Source organism: Meles meles, chromosome 2 (genome assembly GCF_922984935.1).
Source record: "Meles meles chromosome 2, mMelMel3.1 paternal haplotype, whole genome shotgun sequence".
NCBI classification, from domain to species: domain Eukaryota; kingdom Metazoa; phylum Chordata; class Mammalia; order Carnivora; family Mustelidae; genus Meles; species Meles meles.
Genome location: NC_060067.1, coordinates 127,315,872 through 127,342,720, shown reverse-complemented (window position 1 = coordinate 127,342,720; position 26,849 = coordinate 127,315,872). Strand labels below are relative to the sequence as shown.

At 37.0% G+C, this 26,849-nt stretch overlaps 1 protein-coding gene across 3 annotated transcripts in view; it reads left to right on the top strand.

Annotated features, from left to right (window-relative positions):
- The window catches only part of MAP9 (microtubule associated protein 9), a 39,948-nt gene that overhangs the window by 7,925 nt on the left and 5,174 nt on the right, over positions 1–26,849 (top strand). For all 3 annotated transcript variants that reach the window (XM_045998170.1, XM_045998169.1, XM_045998171.1), the window contains exons 5-13: positions 2,142–2,371; positions 9,575–9,668; positions 11,152–11,390; positions 13,710–13,780; positions 15,026–15,194; positions 19,063–19,152; positions 20,777–20,938; positions 21,070–21,215; positions 21,413–21,545. In XM_045998170.1, coding sequence (XP_045854126.1) covers positions 2,142–2,371; positions 9,575–9,668; positions 11,152–11,390; positions 13,710–13,780; positions 15,026–15,194; positions 19,063–19,152; positions 20,777–20,938; positions 21,070–21,215; positions 21,413–21,545 — 1,334 coding nt within the window. The remainder of the gene's footprint in view (positions 1–2,141; positions 2,372–9,574; positions 9,669–11,151; positions 11,391–13,709; positions 13,781–15,025; positions 15,195–19,062; positions 19,153–20,776; positions 20,939–21,069; positions 21,216–21,412; positions 21,546–26,849) is intronic.

Genomic DNA, 26,849 nt, shown 5'->3' with positions numbered 1-26,849 from the left:
GTTTCTTTGATCAGCTGGGAGGGTGATATGTACTGTGGACACACCCCTCTCACTGAGGTGCAGAGGAGATGTTTGTTAACCCACTAGAATTACAAGGATGGAGAAGAGGCGAGACTACCCCAAAGAAAACAGGAGTGACAAACAAACCAAAAAAAAAAAAAAAAACAAAAAGAAAAATTTACCACAGTTATTAATGTTCACTGAGAGCATTTACCATGAGTCCGGCACTGTGCTATGCACTTCATTTTCTCACTTAGGTCCCACAGGTACCTTAGGAATTCTTAACTAATTTTACCAAGGGGGAAACTGAGCTTGTGGAGATGATATGGTCATATAAGGTTATAATGCTAGTAAATGTCAGAGCCAAGATTCATGTATGAAATACCTGAACTAGACACACTCCTCCAGGCAGAAAGTAGAACGGTAGTTTCCAGGGCTCTGGGGTGAGGAAAAGGGGACTTGCTATTCAACAGGTGTAAAGTTTCACTACGAAGGTGAATATATTCCAAAGATCTGTACAATACTGATTCTCTAGTTAACAGTACTGTATTGTGCACTTAAAATTTGTTAAGAGGATAGGTCTGTAACCACAGACCTCGTTACAGACCTACCCTCGTAACAATTTTGTAAATTGTTCTTACCACAATTTACAAAAAAAACCTGACTCAGCACCTTCTTTTAGGCATTATATAATATTCTGCTTACACTGAGGCTCGAAAGACAGGCAAGCATTTGTCAGGAGAAGCAGCAGGAAGCAGACATTCTGGGCAGAGGGATCAGCTGGGTAAAGGTATGGTAGCAGGAGGGATTATGGCACAGCAGCGAGAAAGCAGTGAGCTCGGCATTTCTGGAACACAGATTACAAAATGGATGTGAGAGTAGATGAGGCAGCACCAGCAGGAGAAGACCATAAGACCTTAAGCTTTTATTGCATAGGATTTGACGCTGGGGAGCCATTGAGGCATTTTGTGGAGAGGAATAATGTGATCTGATTTTCATTTTCAAATACCTCTGAGGCAGTAATCTAGGAAAGAGTGGATGAGGAGCTGAGGGTGGGGATGCAGAAAATGGGTTAAATGAGAGATGTAGCAAGAAGAATCAGTGGGATATCCTGACCCATTAGATATAGGGGGAACATCCGTTCAAGGATGGCTTGAACGTTTGGCCAGAGTTTAGAACACAGCTAAAATTGGCAATTGAAACATTTATAGTAGTGCCACTTGGTATGATGATGGAATCTTCTAGCAGCGTTCATAAGGCCATGTGTAGATAAAGAGGAGGAAGGTGTTGATTATTTCAGCTTTGAAGTTTTGTCAGAGGAAAACACTGGTAGAACAATGAAGAAATGAATATGCTTAACAGGTAAAATTTAGGCAAAAAGTTTACGTAAAAACTTTCTTATATTTTGAGGGCTGGATGTATACCAGCCCTAGATTGTTGTTTTAAACTTGGAAGTAATGGAAATAGTCACTGAGAAATTTTTAATAACTGCAGAGAAGTTTTATGGACTCAAAAAGCAGCAGCTCATAAATGTAGTCCTTCATTCCTCCGTCCGGGGAGAGCGAACACTTGTGCCCCCAGTACCGACATCATCTTCGTACTTGTAACAGAACTTACCTTTCTCTTGGAATTTCTTTTTTTAGAACCACCTCCCTCCCAACCTGTAAAACCCCTGGACCGGGCCATGGTCATTGTCTTAACTATCAAGTCTGGGAATGTGAGTAATGTGTATGCGGCCTAGTCACAGATACTGGCTGAAGGTTAATAGATGAGCCCCCTCCTGTTAGAGAGTCAGAAACTGGGGCACAGTTGGTGTTTTGTTTCTTATTTTTTATTTTTATTTTTTGCATGCTAGGAGAGTTCATAAAATTGAAGCGTTAACTTTTCACAAAACATAAGTATGCTAGTTCCTTCCAGGATGGCAGCTACTTTTAAAAAAGAAAATTTGATTGTGAACTGTTGCTTATTTTGTGCTTCTGGGAGCTCTGTATAGAAAAGGGTTGTGGGCTTCTTCTGGCTCTCCAGAACAGGGAGCCACTGTGCGCAGGCACAGGCGGGAAGTGGGGCTTGCACCCTGGTGCTAGGTGAAGTCATGGGCACTGTTCGGTATGCTCACCCTAAAATGGTTTATTTTTCAACAGAAAACAGCAGCAGTTTTGAAGCAGACAAGTACTTTCAGCCTTTACCTCGTCCACGGAGCATGTTGAAAAAACACAGCCACAGGGAGGAGAAAGATGGGCTAGGCAAAGATGAGACCACTGCCCTCCATGAAGAATTGGAGGCACATTCTGCACCCTCCCCCTTTCCAAAACTAAGTGACAGACAACTAGAAGCTGTGAAAAAATCCTTCTCTGAAAACCTCGATCCTGAGGTTAGCAGTACTGTTGAATTGCTGGATTGTGCTCTTGAACTGAGGTCTTTGCAGCTGATTATGGAAAAGAGAATATTTGTGCATGCATGTGCATGTGTCGTGTGTGTTTGTGTGTGTTGTACATGTTTTCTTCAGCAGTTGATAGGGAAATCTAAAGTTTTTTTTTAAATATACAGAATTCCACTGAGTCTAAAACTTCACCAACTCTAAGATATAACAAAGATGTAGCATTATTTTATGTACCACTAAGAAAGGAGAAAACTACAGACACCAGTAATTATAAAATGAATCCAATTACAGAGAAAGTAAAATGTGAAAAAAAAGTCGCCCTTTTGAATGTATGCAATACTATCTTTCATCATAAGAATTTATAGGTTTATTCACATACCTTTTTTTTTCCTGAAGATTTTATTTATTATTTGTCAGAGAGAGAGAATGAGCACAAACAAGCAGAGTGGCAGGCAGAGGCAGAGAGAGAAGCAGGCTCCCTGCTGAGCAAGAAGCCCAAAGCGGGACTTGATTCCAGGACCCTGGGATCATGACCTGAGCTGAAGGCAGCCGCTTAACCGACTGAACCACTCAAGTGTCCCATATTCACGTATCTTTGAATTATATTATTTATGGCTAAGGATAATATAGCCAATGTCATTTTATTTATTTGATTTCATTCACTCAACAAAGGTATATTGAATGATCATGGCACTGCCCCACAGAATGGGAGTAAATGTGACCCTTTGGGATTTCATCAGAGAGTTTACTATTTATTGTTATTAGGAGAGAACGCTGGGCCTCCTCTCTTTACATTGCACTGTGGTTAGTGAACTTCCACCTAACATTTCAGAAGGAGTAAGTATGGGAAGAACATTCTGTCATAATCTGCTTGAGCAAACTGGGGAAAAGGAACGGAATGGTACCTGACTAAGCGTCTTTCTTTTTCTCCTCACTCCTCTGTGGTAGTGATGCGTGTAAGGATCTGGTCCCTGGAAGGTGGTACAGAAGGAAACTGGGGGAAACTCCTGTGTGTTATGACTAAATAAATAAACCTTCCAGTTCGGACAGGAAGTATGAGCACAGTAGACAACAGGTTCAAATCTGGTTTCGTAGTTTAGCTTTGCCAGTAAAGCTGACAATTTGATATAAATCTTTCTGACCTCAATGTGCTCTTTCCTAATTTGTTCTGAAAATTCAAGAAAAGAAAAAGAGGTGTTCTCACACCCGGTCATTTTATATTTAATAAAATGATCTGGTCAAGTGGATTTCGTGTTAGTTTACTGTAGCTGCTATAACAAGCTGCCACAAACTCGATGACTTTAAACAACAGAAGTGTATTCTCTCCAGTCTGGAGGCTAGAAGTCCAATGGGCAGCGCCATGTTCTCTCTGAAGCTTCTAGAGAAGAATCCTTCCTTGCTTCTTCTGCCTGCTGTTGGTTACCAGCAGTCTTTGGTGCTCCTTGGCTTGTAGCGGCATCACGTCCTTCCTTTGCTCCATCATCAGGTGCCTTCTCTTCCCTGTGTCTCAGTGTGTCCCTCTCTTTTCTCTACAAAAGACATCAGTCATTGGATTTTGGGCCCACCTATTCCAGTATGTTTTCATTTTAACTGATGCCATTTGCAAACACTTATTCTCAAATAAGATCACATTCTGAGGTTCTGGATAGACATGAATTTCGAGGGAACACTATTGAAAGTGGTACTGGTGCCTCGCTTTAAATGCTCTTTGCTAACATTTCCATATTCCTTGATTTAAGGGGAAAAAAGCGGTATTCCTAAAGTTTTTAAAGTAACATCATATTATGACAAAATTTAATCAAATAAGATACCAACTTATAATCCCACCATCTCAGAGTAATTATGTTTATCATTTTTATTCCCTTTTAGTCTGTTTTTCTAAACTTTTTATTTTATCATATTCATCATCTTAACATAATGTTTATATCATGCTTTTTCTTTATCTCAATATTAGATCATGAAGTGTTTCTGTGCTGCTGGGTGATCTAGAGACCATATTCTCCTTACTGATTGTAACATAGCCCATAATATAAAACCTTTATGTTATTGTGGAGTATATTGGATACTTCTAATTTCTTTTTTTTTTTAAGATTATTTATTTATTTATTTGACAGACAGAGATCTCAAGTAGGCAGAGAGGCAGGCAGAGAGAGAGTGGGAAGCAGGCTCCCTGCTGAGCAGAGAGCCCAATGTGGGGCATGATCCCAGGAAGGACCCTGAGATCATGACCTGAGCCAAAGGTAGAGGCTTAACCCACGGAGCCACCCAGGCACCCCTGGATACTTCTATTTTCAATAATCTAAATGTTACATATTTTTCATTATAAAAATCTTCCTGACTGTGCTCTGAATCGTCTTTAAACCCACCTTCTCAAGGATTTCCCATTTATTTTTTTGCTCAACTCTTCTCTCTCCGTATCTGTGACCTTTGGCCATTTATTGGAAGAGTCAAAGACTGGAAGGGTCTGTTTCCATCCACTTCAACTACGATCAAGACTTTTTAGCTTTGTGTACACTCTCTCTTGATACCATGCCTCTCCTCCTCCTGCCTTATCTTCCTTCAAATATCTTGAAATTTTGGATCTTGAAATGGTGACATTTGCTTTCTTACCATCCTCATCTCCCACCTTTCCTTTGTGTGTGTCTGTGTGAGAGAGAGAGAAGAGAGCGAGGGGAGTGTGGAGATGATACATATATATGTACAAATGTCAAACTAAGCATTCCTGGGATAAAATCTGGTTGATCGTGGTAGAATATTTTATTGTGGGATTTGATTTGTTAGTGTTTTGTTAAGACTTCTACATCCATATTTACAGGGCTATTTGTCTGTAATTTTTTCCTTATAATGTTGTTACCAGGCTTGGGTATCATATGAGTTGGGAAGTATCTCTTCCTCTTTTATTTTCTAAAAGTTTCAGATGAAACCGAGAGTTTGGTATCATTTTTTTTCCCTTAATTGAAAGAATTCACTATTGAAATCAATGTGGGATTTTCTTTGTGAAGAGATACTTGACAGTAAATTTTATTTTTGGATACATATTTTGGTATTCAGATTCCCTGTTTCATCAATTTGATAATTTATGTCTATTAAGAAATTTGTCCATTTCATCTAAGATTTCGAATTTATAAATGGGAGGTTGTGATTTTTTTTAGCCTTTTGATGACAGGGGGATTATCATAACATTCCATATTTTATTTCTAATAAAAAGTTTATGTTTTCTGTCTTCCTTGTTAAATCTTGATAGACATTATCCAGTTTTATTAAACTTTTGTAACTTTTCTAACCAACTTTGACTTTGTTAATTTTCTCTATTGTTTGTTTCTATTTTTTTTTTTAATATTTTATTTATTTGACAGAGAGAAATCACAACTAGGCAGAGAGGCAGGCAGAGAGAGAGGAGGAAGCAGGCTCCCCGCGGAGCAGAGAGCCCCATGTGGGGCTGGATCCCAGGTCCCTGGGATCATGACCTGAGCTGAAGGCAGAGGCTTTAACCCACTGAGCCACCCAGGCGCCCCTCTCTATTGTTTGTTTCTAATTTCACTGATTTTCACTTATTATTATTACTTTCTTTGGGTTTAATTTACTTACACCCTTAAGTTAGAAAATGGGTTCATTGATTTTAAGCCCTTTATCCTTTCTATTAAAACCATTGATAACTCTAAATTTCCCTCTCTGCACTGCTTTAGGAGCACCCCATTTTTTTGATGCCTTTCATTTTCACTGTCATTTCTTTAAATATATTTTCTTTAAATGTATTTTCTAATTTCCTTTTTGACTGGTTATTTTGTGGTGATTACTTTTATTTTCAAATATTTGGATCTTCTCTAGATGTAATTTTGTATTGATTTGTAATTTGATTTTGTTATGAGCAGAGAATATATCTTACATGATTTCACATTTTAAAAATTTCTTTAGGTTTTTTTTTAATGGCTCAGCCTAAGTGTATCTTATGAAAGTTCAATTTGCATTTACAGAGAACGTAACTTTTGTAGACATTGGGTGTAATGTTCTATAACTTCAGTTTGCTCAAGGTGGCTGGTAATGTCTCTGAAATCTTCTTCATCCTCACTGTTTTTGTGTCTGGTTGTTTTACCAAATATTGACTAAGGGGTGTTGAAATCTCCAGTTATGTTTGTGAATGTGTCTCCACTTCCCTTTAGTTCTGCCAGTGTTTTATGACTCTGTTATTAGACACATACACATTTATTATCATTATGTTTCAACCCTTTTTACATTATGAAATGTTTCTACCCCTGGTAATACTCCTTATCTTGCAGTTTGCTTAGTCTGATATCTCAACTTTCTTATTACTGGTATTTGCACAGTGTACCTTTTCCTATCATTCTCTTCAAACTATTTGTGACTTTCTTTTTTATTTAATTTTTTATAATAACTCTTTTGTAATAACTTTGGTGTTACTTTTTTTTAATCAAGTTTGACAATCTACTTTTTAGTTCTATTCCATTTTTGAGTGTATAGTCCATTTACTTTTAATTTGGGACTGATTTGTTGTTGTGGGTTTTCTGTTTATTTCATTTTTTTTAGTTGATTTATTGTTCCTCTATAATGTTTTCCCTGCCTTTTTTTTTTTTTTTTGAGAGTTAACCACATGGGTTTTAGTTTCCAATTTTGATTCCTCTGTTGCCTTTTTAGCTGTACTTATTTGTGTTATATTTTTATAGTTACTCTGTGGATTACAAGATGCAGCTATGAATTATCAGTCTACTTAGATACTATACTATTTCATATTTAATATAGAAATCTTGTGATAGTGTAGTTCCATGTATTCCCTCGTCCATCCTGCTATTGTTGTCGTATTATACTACATTTATGTATGATATAATCCCCACAATTCAGTGTTACAATTTCTCTTTAAACAAAATTTTTTGTCTTCCACTTTTAAAAAGTTAAAAAAAAAGAATAAATATTTATAGTTTTCATATATATTATGTATGTGTGTGTATGTGTGTGTGTATATATGTATGTATATATATATATATATATATATATGTATGTGTATATATATATATATATATATATATATATACCATTTCTGAGGATCTTTATTCCTTCCTGTAAGTCCAGATTACCTTTTAGTATTATTTCCCTTCAATTTTAAGAACTTATTTTTGTTTCGCTAGTGATGGGTTCTTCAGTGTTACCTAAAAAATACTTATTTCATTTTCATTTTTGAAGGATGGTTAGCTGAATATATGCTTCAGGGCCAACAGTTCCCTTCTCATCCTCGCAACTCTTTATAGGTTTCCATTGTTCCTGGCCTGTATTATTTCTGGTGAGAAATCAATGATAATTCATTTTGTTGCCTTCCAAGTATGTCTTGTTTTGTTTTGTTTTTCTGGCTGCTTTTCAAGTTTTTTTTAAATTTTGTATTACAACATTTGACTACAGAGTAACTAGATGTGTATGTTTTTAAAAAGTATTTGCTTGGGTTTCTTTGAGTTCTCAGGATCTATAAGCTGGTACTTGCTAAGAAAATGGAAAGTTTTAAAATATTTTTTCCTGCCCTAGTTTTCTTTTCTTTTAGTACTGAAATCTTTGGTATGTCTCATCTAATCTCTAAAATTCTGTTCATGTTTCTTCAGTCTTTATTCCCTTTGTTTTTCAGATTGAATAATTTATATTGCTCTGTCATCAAGTTCACGGCCTTGTTCTGCCATCTTGATCTGCTGTTATCTATCCAGCAAATTTCTTATTTCAGTATTGTAGTGTCCAACTGTATAATGTCCATTGGTATTTTTATATTTCTTGTATCTTTAAGATCCCATCTGTGTCAGGCTCTATGCATGCATTTCCTCTAAGTGCTTGAACGTATTTATAATGCCTACTTTAAAGGTTAATTGTAATATATGGGTCATCTCTAGGTTGGTTTCCAAGAACTGTTCTTGTGGTTTTTGTTTTTGTTTTCATGAGTATGTGCCACCATTTTCCATTTCTTTACCTATTTAGTAACTTTTTGATTGAATACAGGACATTGTGAATGATTATGTTGTAGAGAGTCTAGATTCTGTTATGTTCCTCTGAATAGTGTTTTAGTATACAGATATTGTGGCTGAACTCAAATTCCCAACTGTCTCCCTTGCTGCAGATATCAGTAGAAATCTCTGCTTAGTTCTTTCGATTTGTAACTGCTGTGATTTTATAGGATCTTCTCTGATGTCTTTTCTATGCCATGCATAGATGAGCAAAGGATTTTGAGTGAATTTTATATGAAGATTTTGGGGTTCATGCCAGTGCAGCTCTTCCTCAAACTTACTGGCTGATCTTCTAGTCCTAGACTCTATCCTCTGCTCCCTTAAGGTAGCCCAGTAAGGCTGTAACCTTGTACCACTTGAGCTGCACAGATGGGTGAATCACTCAGACATAAAGCTATTAACTTGCCAGTCTCCTCTGCAAAGCTTTGTCTCTCGAGGTAGATTCCTGTGTTTCATCCCTTTTGTCATCTTCCTAGATGGTTTTTATTTATTACTTTTAACAAATAATTGTCTTTGTACCATAAAATATTGTGGAAATAAAAAATAGAATTTATTATTTATACAACAGAGTCAAACTTCTTACAGTGTGATACCATCAACTTTAAGCTAGATTACTATTCTCTAAAGAGATGTGTAGTTCAGACACACAATTATTTCATTTCAGATACAATTTTCAGAATTTTGAGGAAAACTCAAGTGCATGAAATCTATACTATTTCTATCTAAATATTTGGTAGTAGCTGTTTACTTGGTTTTATAAATTGCTTTCATTTGCCAAATAGTAATATTTGACACCAAGAGTTTTTGCCTACTGTCTCCTTTATGCTTTCTTAGAAATAAGAATTAGAGAAAAAGATACCAAATCTTCCTCTCAGATATTTATGAGATTTGATTTGAGACAAGAGTTTTGAAAAATCACTGAAAACAAATATCGAGATGCTGGCTCAAGAACTAGAATAGCTCTTTAGTGATCCCTTTTAATGATCAAGCCATCAACTCTTAATAAGTAAAGCATGTTAGCCCCCATAGGCTTAATGCTTTTGGTGTTTCAACAGCAAACTCCTAATTATGATGATTTCAGACTTATAAAATAGTCTTCATAATGCTGTTAATAGTCTTAATAATGCCCTACCACAAATCTTAAGAACTAAACCTACATAGTAAATTCTTTCTTTCTTTCTTTTTTTTTTTTTTTTAACAGGATCCATGTTTAACAAGTTTATCATCGTCATCCCTTAAAGAAAGTCTTGGAGATTCCTTTTCACCAGGATCTGGAGGAAAAGCATCCATAAAAGGTGGTTATATTAAATTATTACGTCTTAGTTTATGTGTGAACTCTATACTGCTTAGAATCCTATTTGTAAAAGAAAGAATACATAGTTATAGGAATGACAGGTTTGTATTTACCTCAAATTGTGCTGTTTACTAACCATGTGATTTTAGATGCAGAACTAGACACAGTCCCAAGAGCAAAGTAACTAACTAATCTCTCTGGCCCTGTATACTGATCTTATAATGGGGATCATAAGAGCAACCTACCCCACACAGTGGCCATCAGAACTAAATGGGTTAATGATACATGTAAAGCACTGAGAACAGTGTCACGGTAAGCATGCAGTGAATGTGAGGGGTGAACTGTCAATGTATTTCTTCCCTTAGTCCTATGACTTAGAGCTTCATAAGAGCTAAAAAGGCATCGCTGTTTTTAGGACCACGATGTGTAACATTTATTAAGTACTTGCTGTGTAGTATAGTTTTTGTCATTTTACAGATGAGAAAAACTGAAGTGCAGAGATATTAAGAAACATATCCAAGGTCAGTAACAGAGCTGTAATTTGAATCTTTGGCTCCATAGTCGTTCTTTTTACTGAACGCATTGATTAGCAGCTCTAAGGAATACACTGATAATACTTGGAGTCATGAGTGCTCTCCAGATGAACAGGTCTAACTCTATTACAAAATTATCTTAACTCCTGCTTACTGCAAAGCAGGTTTCAAAGATGGCTTTAATGAAAGCATCAGAATTAAGACTTTGACAATAAAGAGACAAGATTGGCCAGCAGGTAGCTCTGAGTAGAGCTGAGAGTTGGTGATTGATTTCTTTTTGTTGAACATTCCAAAGTGGGGCAGACAGAATAACGGAAGCAGTTCTGTGATAGCAAAATGGAATCTTCTCGTGCCAGAGCCTGAGACTGTCCTTTGGAGCACGGAAAGGATAAGCAGCAGGCCTACCTTTAGTGCCTGTTAGTAAAGGCAGGCATCTTAGCAGGGATAAAGCTGTCTAGAGGATGGCTTTATTTGGTGTGATGACTCTTCTAAAAGTGCTTGGGTTCTTGGTTCCCTGCACCTATACAAGTTTACAGCTGTACGGATTGTGCCTCTGGTAACATAGAGATCTGTGCCTCCAGCTTACATAGCCTCTTGTTCCAGCTAAGAAGGCCAGGCTTTGAATAGAATAGATATTGCCGGCCTACTTACTTGGTTTATCATCAACAGGAGCTTTTGGTGTGTCTTTAGCTTTAGGATAGTTACTCCATTTTTTTACTCATATATTTTTTTCTAAGTATTAGGTATGCCAAGTGTTTTTGTAGATTGAGTAGCCATTTTCTCTTTCATAAATTACTTTGGAGAAAAGTTTATTCAGGTTGAATACAATAGCTCTCCTTTATTGTATTCTGCAAGACAAAGAGTTTGTAAACAATCCTTTTAGTAGAAAGCAAATGAATCTGTTATTAGTTCAGAAGGGAGTTTTAGTTTTGTGACTCTGTCTCAAAATAGATCAGAATGAAGAACTCCCTGAAAACCACATGAGATCAAATGAAAATGAAGAGAAATCATTTTTGATAGACTTTGTCACTCCTCCAATTGAGAAATCCCAGGAAAGTCAAGTGATTACCGATGACCTTGAAGAAGAAAAAGAGAAAGCTGAACTGATGATAAATGACTTAACAGTTGATCCACCATTATTGAAAGCTCAGAGTATCTTAATATCTACTGATGCAACAGAGCCCTCAAAGGTATTTATATGAAATTATGCCTTTTATACTGCAGTTTAAAACTCAAAATAGACCTTTTAAATATTTTATCTGCCACATTATATACTTCTGAATTGTCTGTGGAAAACTCATCTTTTGATAATGACATACTGTCAGGTAGACAATAGAGTCAGTAGAGTCTTACTTCAGGGAGGGTTTGCAGTGACTATAGTAAAAGTCAGTATTTCCTTAAAAATTATCAAAGGTGTATGATCATAATATATTCTTAAATATCTCGGAAATACAAACCCATAAGTGGGTAGGTTTCTATAGGTTTCCGTGTTATAAAAATACAGCTATCTGGAATAACTTCTGAGGTTTTGAATTAGTGAAAGTTATTCTTTTAGATATAATTTTTAAACATTTTACAGATTTTAAGGAAAATCCTTAAGAAATGTTATCACCGTCTTGCTTACTTAAAAGGATGGACAGGATTATTATCACAAACATTATTATTACTATTATTACCTTGAGAACCAGATTTTTGGTGTGTAGCATTACTTGTCACTATACTATAATGTACCAGAAAGCTGTATTTTTAAAAATGTATGGAGGACATGGGGAGATGGAGAGGAGAGGGAGTTGAGGGAAACTGGAAGGGGAGATGAACCATGAGAGACTATGGACTCTGAAAAACAACCAGAGTGTTTTGAAGGGGCGGGGGGTGGGGGGTGGGAGGTTGAGGAACCAGGTGGTGGGTAATAGGGAGGGCACGTACTGCATGTAACACTGGGTGTGATGCCAAAACAATGAACACTGTTGTGCTGTAAATAAACAAATAAAAAAAAATTGTATGGTACAGCACTTTTAGTCTTTATTCCTCTTGAATTTAGTCTTTATTCCTTACAGCTATAGTTAGCTGGTGGCTATGTATACCTAATCTTGGGGGAGGTAACAGTGCTAGTTGAAAACCTGTGGTTGAGTAGGACTTTTATAATACAGAATTAAAATATTAGAATTATAATACAGTATTAAAATCAATGGAGATGGTTCATTAAACCATGTTCCAGTTATATTGTTCCTAACCACTTTCTTCAGGAAAAGTCACTTATGCCAAGTTAGTGATGTGCTTACATCTGTGGTCTCACTTCAATGAGACTGATCTGTCTGTGTAAAGTAGAGAAGTTACTCCTTAAAAAGAAAAAGTATAACTGGAAGGGGAGATGAACCATGAGAGACTATGGACTCTGAAAAACAACTAGAGGGTTATGAAGGGGCGGCGGGGGAGTGGGGGGGTTGGGAGGTTGAGGGACCAGGTGGTGGGTAATGAGGAGGGCACGTACTGCATGGAGCACTGGGTGTGATGCCAAAACAATGAACACTGTTATGCTGTAAATAAACAAATAAAAATAAAAAAAAAAAAAAAAAAAAGAAAAAGTGTATTCTGGAACTTACAGACAGGATCCTAGAAATGTCTAATAGTGGCAATTCTCAAAAACAGCAGGCAATTTTGTATAACAAGTAAGATCGTAACATTTCGTTTGATTGAATCCTTGGCTTTATCCTTACTCTGTCCTGAGGGATCTTCCTCAAGTCCAGATCACATCACTCCCCTGCTAAGGTCTCTTGATTGGATTGTCATCAGAAGAATAAAATGCAAACTCCTTCCCACATCCTCAGGACCTCACACCATTCTTCTCTGACTATATATTCATCCACTCTTGCTGCCATTCACTGTGCATTGGCGTCGTTCACTTTCTGTTTCTCAAAATTATCAAGCTCTTTCCCTTCTCAGGCTTTTAGCATTTACTGTTTCTTTCTTCCCACAGACCTTCCTTCATGTGGGCCCCTTTTTTCCCCATCATTTTTCTTGACACTGCTGTCAGGACCTCAGGGAGGCCAGGGGCGCCTGGGTGGCAGTGGGTTAAGCCTCTGGCTTCGGCTCAGGTCATGATCTCAGGGTCCTGGGATCGAGCCCCGCATCAGGCTCTCTGCTCAGCAGAGAGCCCTTTCCCCTCTCTCTCTGCCTGCCTCTCTGCCTACTTGTGATCTCTGTCTGTCAAATAAATAATTAAAAAAAAAAAAAAGACCTCAGAGAGGCCTTTCCTGGTCACTGTCATTAACGTAACCCCTCACCCTAGTCACACTCACTGGACCCTAGTTTATCTCTGTCATGACTCACATTTGGTTTTGTGTTTCATGTCTGTCAACCCTTTCTAAAATGTAGTATCCTTATTAGTTTCCAGTGGCTGCTGTACTTGACACATAGTAGATGCTCTAAAAACATTGATTTCCTGTCCTCTAGGCCTAACTGTCATAGTTACAGTGAGTAATCCATCTGTGGTATTTTCTCTTTAATAGAAAACAATTGAAGATAGAAATATGAAGACTAAAAAGTCAACAAATACTAGAGCTTCCAGTGCATCTGGCAGGTAATAAAGCTGTTGTTATCTTTCATTAATGAATATATGTTCCAATAAAGCTAGTTTTAATTTAACTTCTGTAAAGTGAATTTCATTTGGTATTATTTGATTTTCTTTAAACTCCCATCTCATGAACTGAATGAGGTCATTACTTCATGATAAAACTCCTCAGTTGATCATATTCCTTTATGAAAAGGAGTTGTTAGGAGTCTCTATGCTCTGCATTGTTCCTAGGATGGAGTTTCTGTCCTGTTTTTCCTGAGACAGTACATATCAGTAATAAGGCTGATTATACTTCTCTATTAAACTACCTTTGTGGGGCGCCTGGGTGGCTCAGTGGATTAAGCCGCTGCCTTCGGCTCAGGTCATGATCTCAGGGTCCTGGGATCGAGCCCCGCATCGGGCTCTCTGCTCCGCGGGGAACCTGCTTCCTCCTCTCTCTCTGCCTGCCTCTCTGCCTACTTGTGACCTCTCTCTCTGTCAAATAAATAAATAAAATCTTTAAAAAAAAAAAAAAAAAAGCTTTTAAACTACCTTTGTGTCCCACACATGAAAATTGTACTTAAAACCTCGAGGTTCTGTGGACTAAGTTGGTTTATTGAGATGAGAAAACTCTATATTGCTTCATTCACGCTGATGATAACGAAAGCCTAACTCATAAATGATAATCAGAACCTTCTCAGTCTTTTTAATTACCATAAATCAAATAAAACTAGAGTCCACAAACTTTAACTGTAAATTGCCAGTTAGTACACGTATTGGACTCTGTAGACCGTGTAGTCTCCATTGTAAATACTCAGTTCTGCTGGTGTAGCAGGGGAATAGTTGTGGTACAGTAAACTTAAGAAATAAATAGACTGTACAAAACTGGATCATGGGCCATATTTTCCTGCCAACCCATGAAATAGAGGATGCTGTTCTAACTTTATATTTAGAGTTGTTTTTTGTAACAAAATGATACAAGAAACTTAAAATCTACTTTATTAATACTTTTTTTTTCCGTGTAACTTGAGATGTAGTCCATTTTTCTTGAAAATGTTCTAATTATAAATATCTTGAAAGAGCATCCATTTGAAGCTCTTAGTAGATGAAGAAAAAACTATCATCATTTTCCTATTTTATCATCACTTTCAAAGTACTTATAATTAATTAATTTACAATATAATTTCAAATATAGTAGTTGTAAATTCTAGTGAATTTTTCTTCTACCAAGTACGACTAATATTTTTTGTTGATTTATTTGGATCTTTTCAGATTAATGACCTCTGAGTTCTTAAAGAAATCTTATTCTATAAGGAGACCTCCATCAACAACTACCTCTTCTCACTATTTAGGGACTTTGAAAGTCTTGGACCAAAAGCCCTCACAGAAACAGAACAAAGAACCTGAAAGAGCAGACAGCATAAGGGCAGCTGTTTATCAGGTAAAAAGAAAAACATACAACAAAAAATGAAGAACTGATCACGTAATAAGATTACCTGTTTACCAAAGAATAAAAAGACCCTATCAGATATGATGGCTTAATACTTAATTTATCAGGAAAGATGTTCTTTTATAATACCTGAGCAACCCAAAGGTTTTTTTTCTTTTTTACTAGAATACTTCCTTCCAAGCTTTGCTTAACTGATCATGGTTGTTTAAGAGAATATGCCGTAGCAACTTATGAAAATACGATAAAAACAAAAATACTGTTAAGATCTATACATGTTCCTAGGAAGATGTTGCTACGGCTGAGGTCAAAGAGGTTGCTGCCTGCATTCTCCTCAAGGATTTTGATGGATTCCTTTCTCACATTGAGGTCCTTCATCCATTTGGAGTCTATTTTTGTGTGTGGTGTAAGGAAGTGGTCCAATTTCATTTTTCTGCATGTGGCTGTCCAATTTTCCCAGCACCATTTATTGAAGAGGCTGACTTTTTTCCATTGGACATTCTTTCCTGCTTTGTCGAAGATTAGTTGACCATAGAGTTGAGGGTCGATTTCTGGGCTCTCTATTCTGTTCCACTGATCTATGTGTCTGTTTTTGTGCCAGTACCATGCTGTCTTGATGATGACAGCTTTGTAATAGAGCTTGAAGTCCGGAATTGTAATGCCACCAACTTTGGCTTTGTTCTTCAATATTCCTTTGGCTATTCGAGGTCTTTTCTGGTTCCATATAAATTTTAGGATTATTTGTTCCATTTCTTTGAAAAAAATGGATGGTATTTTGATAGGGATTGCATTAAATGTGTAGATTGCTTTAGGTAGCATAGACATTTTCACAATATTTATTCTTCCAATCCAGGAGCATGGAACATTTTTCCATTTTTTTGTGTCTTCCTCAATTTCTTTCATGAGTACTTTATAATTTTCTGTGTATAGATTCTTAGTCTCTTTGGTTAGGTTTATTCCTAGGTATCTTATAGTTTTGGGTACAATTGTAAATGGGATTGACTCCTTAATTTCTCTTTCTTCAGTCTTGTTGTTGGTGTACAGAAATGCAACTGATTTCTGTGCATTGATTTTATATCCTGACACTTTACTGAATTCCTGAACAAGTTCTAGCAGTTTTGGAGTGGAGTCTTTTGGGTTTTCCACATATAGTATCATATCATCTGCGAAGAGTGATAGTTTGACTTCTTCTTTACCAATTTGGATGCCTTTAATTTCTTTTTGTTGTCTGATTGCTGAGGCTAGGACTTCTAGTACTATGTTGAATAGCAGTGGTGATAATGGACATCCCTGCCGTGTTCCTGACCTTAACGGAAAAGCTTTCAGATTTTCTCCATTGAGAATGATATTTGCGGTGGGTTTTTCATAGATGGCTTTGATAATATTGAGGTATGTGCCCTCTATCCCCACACTTTGAAGAGTTTTGATCAGGAAGGGATGCTGTACTTTGTCAAATGCTTTTTCAGCATCTATTGAGAGTATCATATGGTTCTTGTTCTTTCTTTTATTAATGTGTTCTATCACATTGATTGATTTGCGGATGTTGAACCAACCCTGCAGCCCTGGAATAAATCCCACTTGATCGTGGTGGATAATCCTTTTAATGTACTGTTGAATCCTATTGGCTAGTATTTTGGCGAGAATTTTTGCGTCTGTGTTCATCAAGGATATTGGTCTGTAGTTCTCTTTTTTGGTGGGATCCTTGTCTGGTTTTGGGATCAAGGTGATGCTGGCCTCATAAAATGAGTTTGGAAGTTTTCCTTCCATTTCTATTTTTTGGAACAGTTTCAGGAGAATAGGAATGAGTTCTTCTTTAAATGTTTGGTAGAATTCCCCTGGGAAACCGTCTGGCCCTGGGCTTTTGTTTGTTTGGAGATTTTTGATGACTGTTTCAATCTCCTTACTGGTTATGGGCCTGTTCAGGTTAAGGCAAGGGAAGCAAGGGCAAAAATGAACTGTTGGGATTTCATCAAGATCAAAAGCTTTTGCACAGCAAAGGAAACAGTTAACAAAACCAAAAGACAACTGACAGAATGGGAGAAGATATTTGCAAACGACATATCAGATAAAGGGCTAGTATCCAAAATCTATAAGGAACTTAGCAAACTCAACACCCAAAGAACAAACAATCCAATCAAGAAATGGGCAGAGGACATGAACAGACATTTCTGCAAAGAAGACATCCAGATGGCCAACAGACACATGAAAAAATGCTCCACGTCACTCGCCATCAGGGAAATACAAATCAAAACCACAATGAGATATCACCTCACACCAGTCAGAATGGCTAAAATGAACAAGTCAGGAAATGACAGATGCTGGAGAGGATGTGGAGAAAGGGGAACCCTCCTCCACTGTTGGTGGGAATGCAAGCTGGTGCAACCACTCTGGAAAACAGCATGGAGGTTCCTCAAAATGTTGAAAATAGAACTACCCTATGACCCAGCAATTGCACTACTGGGTATTTACCCTAAAGATACAAACATAGTGATCCGAAGGGGCACGTGTACCCGAATGTTTATAGCAGCAATGTCTACAATAGCCAGACTATGGAAAGAACCTAGATGTCCATCAACAGATGAATGGATAAAGAAGATGTGGTATATATACACAATGGAATACTATGCAGCCATCAAAAGAAATGAAATCTTGCCATTTGCGACGACGTGGATGGAACTAGAGCGTATCATGCTTAGTGAAATAAGTCAATCGGAGAAAGACAACTATCATATGATCTCCCTGATATGAGGACATGGAGAAGCAACATGGGGGGGTAGGAGATAGGAGAAGAATAAATGAAACAAGATGGGATTGGGAGGGAGACAAACCATAAATGACTCTTAATCTCACAAAACAAACTGGGGGTTGCTGCGGGGAGGTGGGATTGGGGGAGGGGGAGCGGGCTATGGACATTGGGGAGGGGAAGCGAACCATAAGAGACTATGGACTCTGAAAAACAACCTGAGGGTTTTGAAGGGTCAGGGGTGGGAGGTTGGGGCAACCTGAGGGTTTTGAAGGGTCAGGGGTGGGAGGTTGGGGGAACAGGTGGTGGGTAATGGGGAGGGCACGTTTTGCATGGAGCACTGGGTGTTGTGCAAAAAGAATGAATACTGTTACGCTGAAAAAATAAATAAAATGAGAAAAAAAAAAAAAAAAAAAAAAGAATAATGGGCCATAAAAAAAAAAAAAAAAAAAAAAGATCTATACATGTTTTTATACTTTTTCTCCTTAAAATGTATATTGTTAAGAACACAAAGAGTTTTAATTTTTTCCTGAGACTTTGCATTAAGCTTACACAGAACAAGACTTTCCTGATTTTTTTTTCACAGTTCCCAAAGACAGCCTTTTTTTTTTTTGTCTTGTTTGTTTTACAAAATAGTACACTTTAGAAAATTATACTTGTAAATTTTGGAGAAAAATGTTAACATATGTAGCCATTATGTTCAGTCTTCAAAGTCTGTTGTTAAAATTAAGATAAGGTTTATTTTCTTAACTCATCTTTATATATTAGAATATTATCAGAAAAAGAAAAGTGATACTAGTTTATATAGAATTTCTAAATTTTATGTTTTGCTTTTTTAAAATTTCTTGGGTGTTTGCGTGGCTCAGTTGGTTAAGTGTCTGCCTTCAGCTCAGGTCATAGTCGAGTCCTACATCAGGCTCGCTGCTCAGCGGGGAGTCTGCTTCTCCCTCTGTCCCTCCCCCCTGCTTATTTTCTCTCTCTCTCTCTCTCTCTCTCTCCCCCATTCTCAAATAAATAAAATCTTAAAATAAAATTTCTATCAAATATTTCAGAAATGAATAAGAATTCTGAATCATTTGGGAAACTGAATATTATATACTTTTTTTCTTGTTTTCACAGGAGTGGTTAGAAAAGAAAAATGTGTATTTACATGAAATGCACAGAATTAAAAGGATCGAACGTGAAAACTTAAGGATCCAAAATGAACAGGTATTCTGAAATATAGAAATGGAAAATATTCTGGGTTTTTAAGTCAGTAAAATATCTCTGAGTAACATTTCTAAATCCACTGTTTTTTAAATGGTAAAACAACATGGATATAAGAGAATTGATTACTGATTTTTATTTCTCTGGCACTTCATACATTTTTAGTTTGATATAAATATAACCATCTCACATGAAAACATATGCAGAGATTTCTGATTTTTATATGTGTGGAATATATTTGACACTACTGATTTAGGAACTTACTATTACTTGTGACTACTTATTCACTCTTACTTAACTTTTCAGTGTTAAAAATTGACTTCAGTCTTACAACTTAGCCAAGGATCAACAGATATATGAACCTCCATTTTTCCTCTTTTCCATCTTGAATTTTATGTGTCCTTAAGACTAACGCCTATGGAGGGGCGCCTGGGTGGCTCAGTTGGTTAAAGCTTCTGCCTTCGGCTCAGGTCATGATCTCAAGGGTCCTGGGATCGAGCCCCACATCAGGCTCTCTTCCCTCTCTCTCTCTGCCTACTTATGATCTCTGTCAAATAAATAAATAAAATCTTAAAAAAAAAAAAAAAAAGACTAACGCCTGTGGTGGGGGGGGGATACTAACACCCATGTGAGCTCTTGACTGGTATCCTTCCCACTTACTGGAGGTGGACTCTTATTTTACTCTGGCCTGTACTTCAGTCTCTACCTCTAACTCCTGCCTGATGGTCCACAATATGCTTAGTTCCCTCCCGACTTCTGAGCTAGAAGCCCTTTCCTATGCTGTCCAGTACTAAAGGGATTCAGAAGGAAACCGAGTTCCCCAGTGCCTGGGGAGAAGAAGAAGAATGCATGCAGGGGTGTGCCTGCATCCCCATCAGCAGTTCTGCGGCCTTAGATGGCTGAGCTCTGAGCCCGACACCTTCTCCTGTCATTGTCACAACTCACTGAGGTGGCTTGGACCTTTACTTCTAAAGCGTGTTTTTTTTTTATAAGACTTCATGTCGTTTAGCATTAAGCAATAGGTCAGAGAATATAATGGGATTAGATGGAGGTAAGTCAAATAATAACATACTTACCATACCCTCATCTACATTTTTCTCAGTCTGGCACAGAGTTTCAGCATCCCGGCTGTGTTTATTTTGTAACAGTTTTATGCTTTGATGTCAGTCAAAATTCAGGTTCAAAGCAAAGATCCAGGGCTTTCTGGAGTACTTGACCAGTTGAGTTCACTCTTACTTTATAAGCCTGAAACTTTCCTGATATTTTCCTTGTAATGGAATGTTTTAGTCTGAGCATTTTGCAGTAGCATTATAGTTTATTTTGCCATTATAGTTTATTTTGATAACGTTTGTTTAGTAGGCTTCCAAAAAAGAGTTCTTCCCATGAATAGCAGATCAATATCTGATAAATGGGTTTAGAAAAGGACATTTTAAACTGCAATGCATAATTCTGATGACACTTTTTTCTAAATCCACTTGTCTCAACCATTCTAAAAAAAATTACCTGCCCTGAACAACAGGGTCTAGAAATGATGATGATGAAGGGAATTCAACACAATCTGTATGTGTCTATATCTACCGCTGTCTGTCCACTGTTTATATGTCTGTCTCTTATTTTTTTGAAACAGAAAAGAGCTGCTAAGCGAGAAGAAGCATTAGCATCCTTTGAGGCATGGAAGGCTATGAAAGAAAAGGAAGCAAAGAAAATAGCTGCCCAAAAAAGGCTTGAGGCCAAAAACAAGAAGAAAACAGAGGAAGAAAATGCCGTGAGAAAGGAAGAAGCATTGCAGGTACTCGGTGGCTTGAAGTCCCTGGTGGCATGATTTTGCCTTCTCTGATTACTGGAGATTAGTGACTAGCTCTGGCTCTCCTTATTGATCATTTTCACGGTTAATAAGAAAATCATTGTGTACTTTTTCAGGCCTTTGAACGATGGAAAGAGAAAAAGATGGAATATCTTAGAGAGAAAAATAAAAAGGAGAGAGAATATGAAAAAGCAAAGAAGCAGAAAGAGGAGGAGACGATTGCTGAGAAAAGGAAAGATAACCTAACCGCTGTTGAGAAATGGTAATCCCAAATGAGAGCTATTTGATAGTTTCCAAGTGAATAACACTTTGAGGCTCTTGAAAAGATTATTTGCTTGAAATTTACTAAAGCATTGCCATTATTGCCATTATTATATGCTGTTATTGCAAAGCTATATTCAGGAATCTTTATTCTATCCTCCCCTTTAACCATCCAGTGTTCTGTAATATCCTACATAGGAATGAAAAGAAGGATGCTTTTTTCAAAGAAAAGGAGAAAGAGAAAATAAATGAGAAAAGAAGAGAAGAACTGAAAAGAGCAGAGAAAAAAGATAAAGATAAGCAAGCTATTGATGAATATGAAAAATGGCTGGTAGGTATTATCTGTGTCTTTGAATGTACTTTATTCGTGACTTTTCCATTCTTTTCCATCCAGTTCTCTTTGTCTCTGCCTCCTGACCATTGTTACCTGAAGCTGCCTTGTGGAATCTTGTTCTATCCCTGTATCTGTCCTATTGTCTTCGATTTACTCATTTCTGTTGATGCTTTTACTCTTTCCTCACGCACTCAAATGTCAGGCAGAATATTCTTCGTTATCTGTGTCCTGACATTCATTTACTTACCAATCACACCTGTTCTTCCTTTGCAATGACTATTATGTCTAAAGTCATGGAGAGCTGACAAGTGCATTGCTGACGGTATGCCAGGCTATGTTATGTGGGACTTGTCATGACACATAGTAAGACGGGATTGAATAATGAGAAAGTTACTCCATTTTTTAAATTCTCTTTTGATCTTTCTAATGACCTCAAGGAGAAGGTTTCATTTTGGTGTTTTTTAATGAAAGAAAGTAAGTAGAAAGTGTGGGAAGAAAATGTCTAACTGGACTTAATATTACTTTGTTTTTTGTATTTTTTGTTTTAGTGTACTTATGTTTTTGGTCACTTTTCATTGATGTTAAGCAAAATACCATTTTCTGGCTTAAAATATCATTATAAATATGCATGTTTATCAATATTTGGCTAAGTAATGTATTCCTATGAACAAGTATTTTATATATGAGTTGGTGACACATTCATATGTGTGGTTAGCACATCCCATGTTGCAGCAACCAAAACATGTAAAATTGCTCCGCTGGGTTTGGAATCCAATAGGGTTTCTTTCCAGTAGGAATGCTTGTCAACCTTTTTTTTTTTTTAAATCCACATCCATCTGCTAGTTAAAAATATCATCCAGGGTATTTTGTGGTTGTATTTCTCTGGTTAGGACTGAACTTGAGCAGCTTTTCATTTGTATAAGGGTCTTTTATAATTTTTGTGGAAACTTAATTCATAGACTTTCCACATTTTTTCTGTTGGTCTTTTTCTTCTTGATTTTTAGAAGCTTGTTTAAGTATTAGGGAAATTAACCCATCATTTCTGGTAGAAGTTACAACTACTTTTCCCCCATTGTTTTGTTGGTCTCTAAACTTTGCATATAGTATTTTATGTCATGAAGAACTGATTTTATTTTCTAGTGTCAAATTTATCAATCTTTTAGGTTCTGATTTTCAAGCATAATTGAAAAGGCTTTCTTTATAACTTGAGGCTAAATGAAGTACTCCCATTTTTCTTCTAATAACTTTATAATTTTAATATCTTGACATTTTAACATTTGATCAGCTTATAATTTACCTTGATAATAGTGGGGTGTATGATTCTGATTTTATTTTTTCCAAGTGCATCTCCTATGAAATAGCCTGTCTTTTACTCATTGATTTGAGGTACTGCCTCTGTTATATGATACCTTCCCAGAATTTAGGGTCAATTTCTTGACTTTCTGTCCCATTGGTCAATCTCAAATCTCATGGTACAAATTCCAGCACTGTACTGTCTCATTATCAGGGCTTCATATGTTTTTGTATCTGTTTTGGTTAATCTTTCTTCATAGCATGTCTTTCAAAGTATTTCTGACTGTTACTGTTTACTTTTTCACATCAGCTTTAGAACCAACAGTAGCTAGAGAGGCATGCAGGACACAAAGCAGTCTATTTAAAGATAGGGTAAAAAGATGAAGCACTTAGGAATAAACTTAAGAAATGTACAAGACCACTATGAAGAAAATTTTAGAATACTCCTGCAGGACACAAATGAAGACTTGAGAACATGGATCCAAACTGCTCTTGGATAGAAACACTCAGTCTTATAAGGATGTTATAGATGTCAGTGCTTCCTGAAGTAATTTACAAATTTAATGCAATCCTAATAAATATTCCAACAGAATTTCTTCTTGTTTATCTGTTGATTTTAGTGCTACTTTGTGCTAAGTCCATGCAGAAAAACAGTAAGAAAATAAAGTGATCAGAATTGGTTGGATGGTTTGAATGAAAAAGGTAGTGTTTCGTGATGGCTTCCTTAAACTCTTAAATAGTCCTTGGTTCAAGAAAAATTAAAACTCTTCTTCTATCAAGGAAGCCTATACCAACTGTGCTGTTTCACTTAGGGCAACTAAATTGACATGTTTTTCAGTTTTATTTTCACATACTTTTGATGATGGGAATAGAATTTTCTTAAAGACTAAGTCACTGTTAGGTACATTATGTTTTATTGCAGTATTTAGCCACTTTCTTATTCTAATCAGTCCTCTGGAGAACAAAAACTTATCAAAGATGAAAATGAAAGTAACTTGTTTTGAGATGTAGTACAACCTTGACAAATATAATGCTACTTATAAAAACATCCAATCACATTACAGATCTAGTCCTCCAACTTGCCAATTTCTTATTGCACTTTGTTTCTAGAAAGAATGGAAAAATACCCCCACATGAAAATCTAAGAACTTCAATTTTAATATAAAGTTACATCTCAAAATTTTGTTATAAAACCCACTTTAAGTAATGAGCATTGGATGGGTTATCGTTTTAGGGGAAAGTTACAGTCAAAGATCAGTAAGACTCTCTTCTTTATGCTGGTTCCCAAATTAATGAATAGTTACCATTAATGAGAAAATGAGTAAAAAATTCACACTCCAAAAACCAGTACTCAAAAGGACTGTTTAACTAGATTCATTTAATGATTACTCCAGATAACCTTTTTGATCATCTTAATCGATATTAAGGTTGATAATTAGTTGCCTGTTTCCTATTCTGACTTTCTTAGCACCTACTTTTAAGAGCAGACTTGTTTCATGTTTCCCTCTCTCTCCCCATGTGAAATGGAATGGACAAAAGAGGTATGTGCAGGCAGTTTCTGTGGACTCAGCCCCACACTGCTTTTCTGCTCCCTAGCTAGAGGGTGTGCCTCTCTCTAAGATACTGCAGTGTTTAACGGGGCCCCAGTTACAGTTTTTTGTTGTTGTTGCTGTTTTTTTCTCAGTTAGGATTCTGAAAGGAGAATCACTCTTTGCTTTAGTAGGAATAGCAAGCACGGGGTAAAATATTGAGACAGTAAAAAAGAATTCATACCTCTTTTCATTCCTTTTGTTGTATGTGAATAATTGTATGCTTATGGAAACCTTGCATTATTGTATTCTCCTTGTGACACATCAGTTCCATACACTTGCTGCTGAAAGAATCATAGACACCTCATAATGTACCAAGATGCTGCCCCTCCCAAGCCGTCCAGCCTGTAAAGGTGACACTATCAAAGGGTTCCTGGATACTGCTGCTCTTTGAGAAAATCACCAATATGAGGAAACCACCAAACTATAGTGTTAGCAGAGACTTGGAGAAATGAAGAGACAATCTGAGCTGCAGGATGAAAAGAGCTAGTGCTGCTAACATTTCAGGAAGTCCTGGATTAATGTTTAATTTTCGTAGTAATCCTCACATAGTCCTTTCTTTGAAGGGAGTGTGTGCAGGGAAGCAAAATGATTCTAAAATTCATCCAGCATAATAAAAATGGGAGAATATAGAAGATAATATTTCCAAAATAAGATGAGGTAGAGGACTGTTTCCATCAAGCAGTAAAGTATAAATTTACCGTCCTACTCTCCCATGAACTAGCATTCTTCTCTCCTGGATTTGTCCCATCACTTTCGAAGATGTATAATTCTTAATTCTTAATTCCTCTTTTGCCTCCAGTTGTGGTTCCACATCTCACTACCCCTTTTTAATAGCTAAACTTCTAAGAAAGTTTTATTTACACTCCATACCCTTTTCACCCTTGGCACACTCCTTGTCTCTTTTGCCATCACTATACTGAAACTACACTTTGAAAGTTAGTTTTGCCAAACCATCTAGCAATCCAATGTGTTGTTTTCTGCTGCATTCCCCAGACCTCTAAAACATTCTCCCTAGCCACTTTCATCTTCTGGCAACTGTCATCTCCCCTGGGTACCTTGCTCCCTTGGTGTCTCTCATTTCTCTGCCTTTCTCCTCAATGGCACTTGTTGACTTCTCTTACCTGTGTTCCAGATGTTACCATTGGCCTGCAGGCCCCACACTACCTCAGTCGCCTACCTTTCTATTCTGGTATCCCCTCCTGTCTTCTGCCCAGTTTGAGTCACACTGGCTAGCACTGACCCTCTTGTTTCCTCTCACATCCCACATTTCTCCCACATGTCTGAGCCCTCACACATACTGCTCGCTCTGCTTGAAATGCTCTCTCCTCAGCGCCTCTTACAAGGGGCTTCTCTTATCTGGCTTGTCGCACTTTGAAATGACTTTCCCTGAATCCACTTTTCTTTGAAGACATGCAGTCTGTTTTATTCTTTAGCAATCACAACAATTTTTTAATATGTTCCATAGAAATTCTCACAATTTGAAATGATCTGTTGTTTGTTTGTTAACTGTCTGTTTTGAAAATCCCCTGAGGGACAAGGACCAAATCTGTGTTTGGATTTTAGAATCACGTTATACTTGGTCCCCTGTAGTATACTGCTTGACCCAGAGTAGGATCTCGGTGCTTAACAGTTGTGTGAATGAACACAAATCAGAGCTGTATAATACCAGTAAAATAATAGACGCCCCCCAAGGACCTCTCAGAACCTGTGACAAGGAAGGATGTGCTGCTATATAATAAAGTAACACAAATTAATAGATGCAAGGAAACTGTAACTTGGGTTATTTGTGTGACATTTGGGCATGAGATCATTTCAAAGCAAAGCGAAAGCAGCTAAGCATTAAATATAAAATGCCAAACAATAGAAGAACTGAAGTAAAACAAAACACTACCAAGTCTCACAGGGATAAGATGCTTTTCTAAACTGAGAAGTGCTATAGAAATAAAAAGGAAAACATGAACAGATACTGAATTTAAAATCATTAATGCGTTAACATAAAAGGTCTGTGTAGGTGCTGCTTGGGGGCGGATTCCTACAGCTGCTTTGGAAAATAAATCATTTTCCAGCAAATTATATTAATACCCTAGAAAACCAGCAGTTTCACTCCTAGGCATATACTTGGAGAGAAAATCTTGACTTATAAGTACAAGGCATTAAACAGGGATTTTTTTTTTTTTTAATTTATTTATTTTTATTTGCTTATTTACTGCATAACAGTGTTCATTGTTCTGGCATCACACCCAGTGCTCCATGCAGTACGTGCCCTCCCTATTACCCACCACCTGGTTCCTCAACCTCCCACCACACCCCACCCCCTCCCACCGCCCCTTCATAACCCTCTGGTTGTTTTTCAGAGTCCACAGTCTCTCATGGTTCATCTCCCCTTCCAGTTTCCCTCAACTCCCTCTCCTCTCCA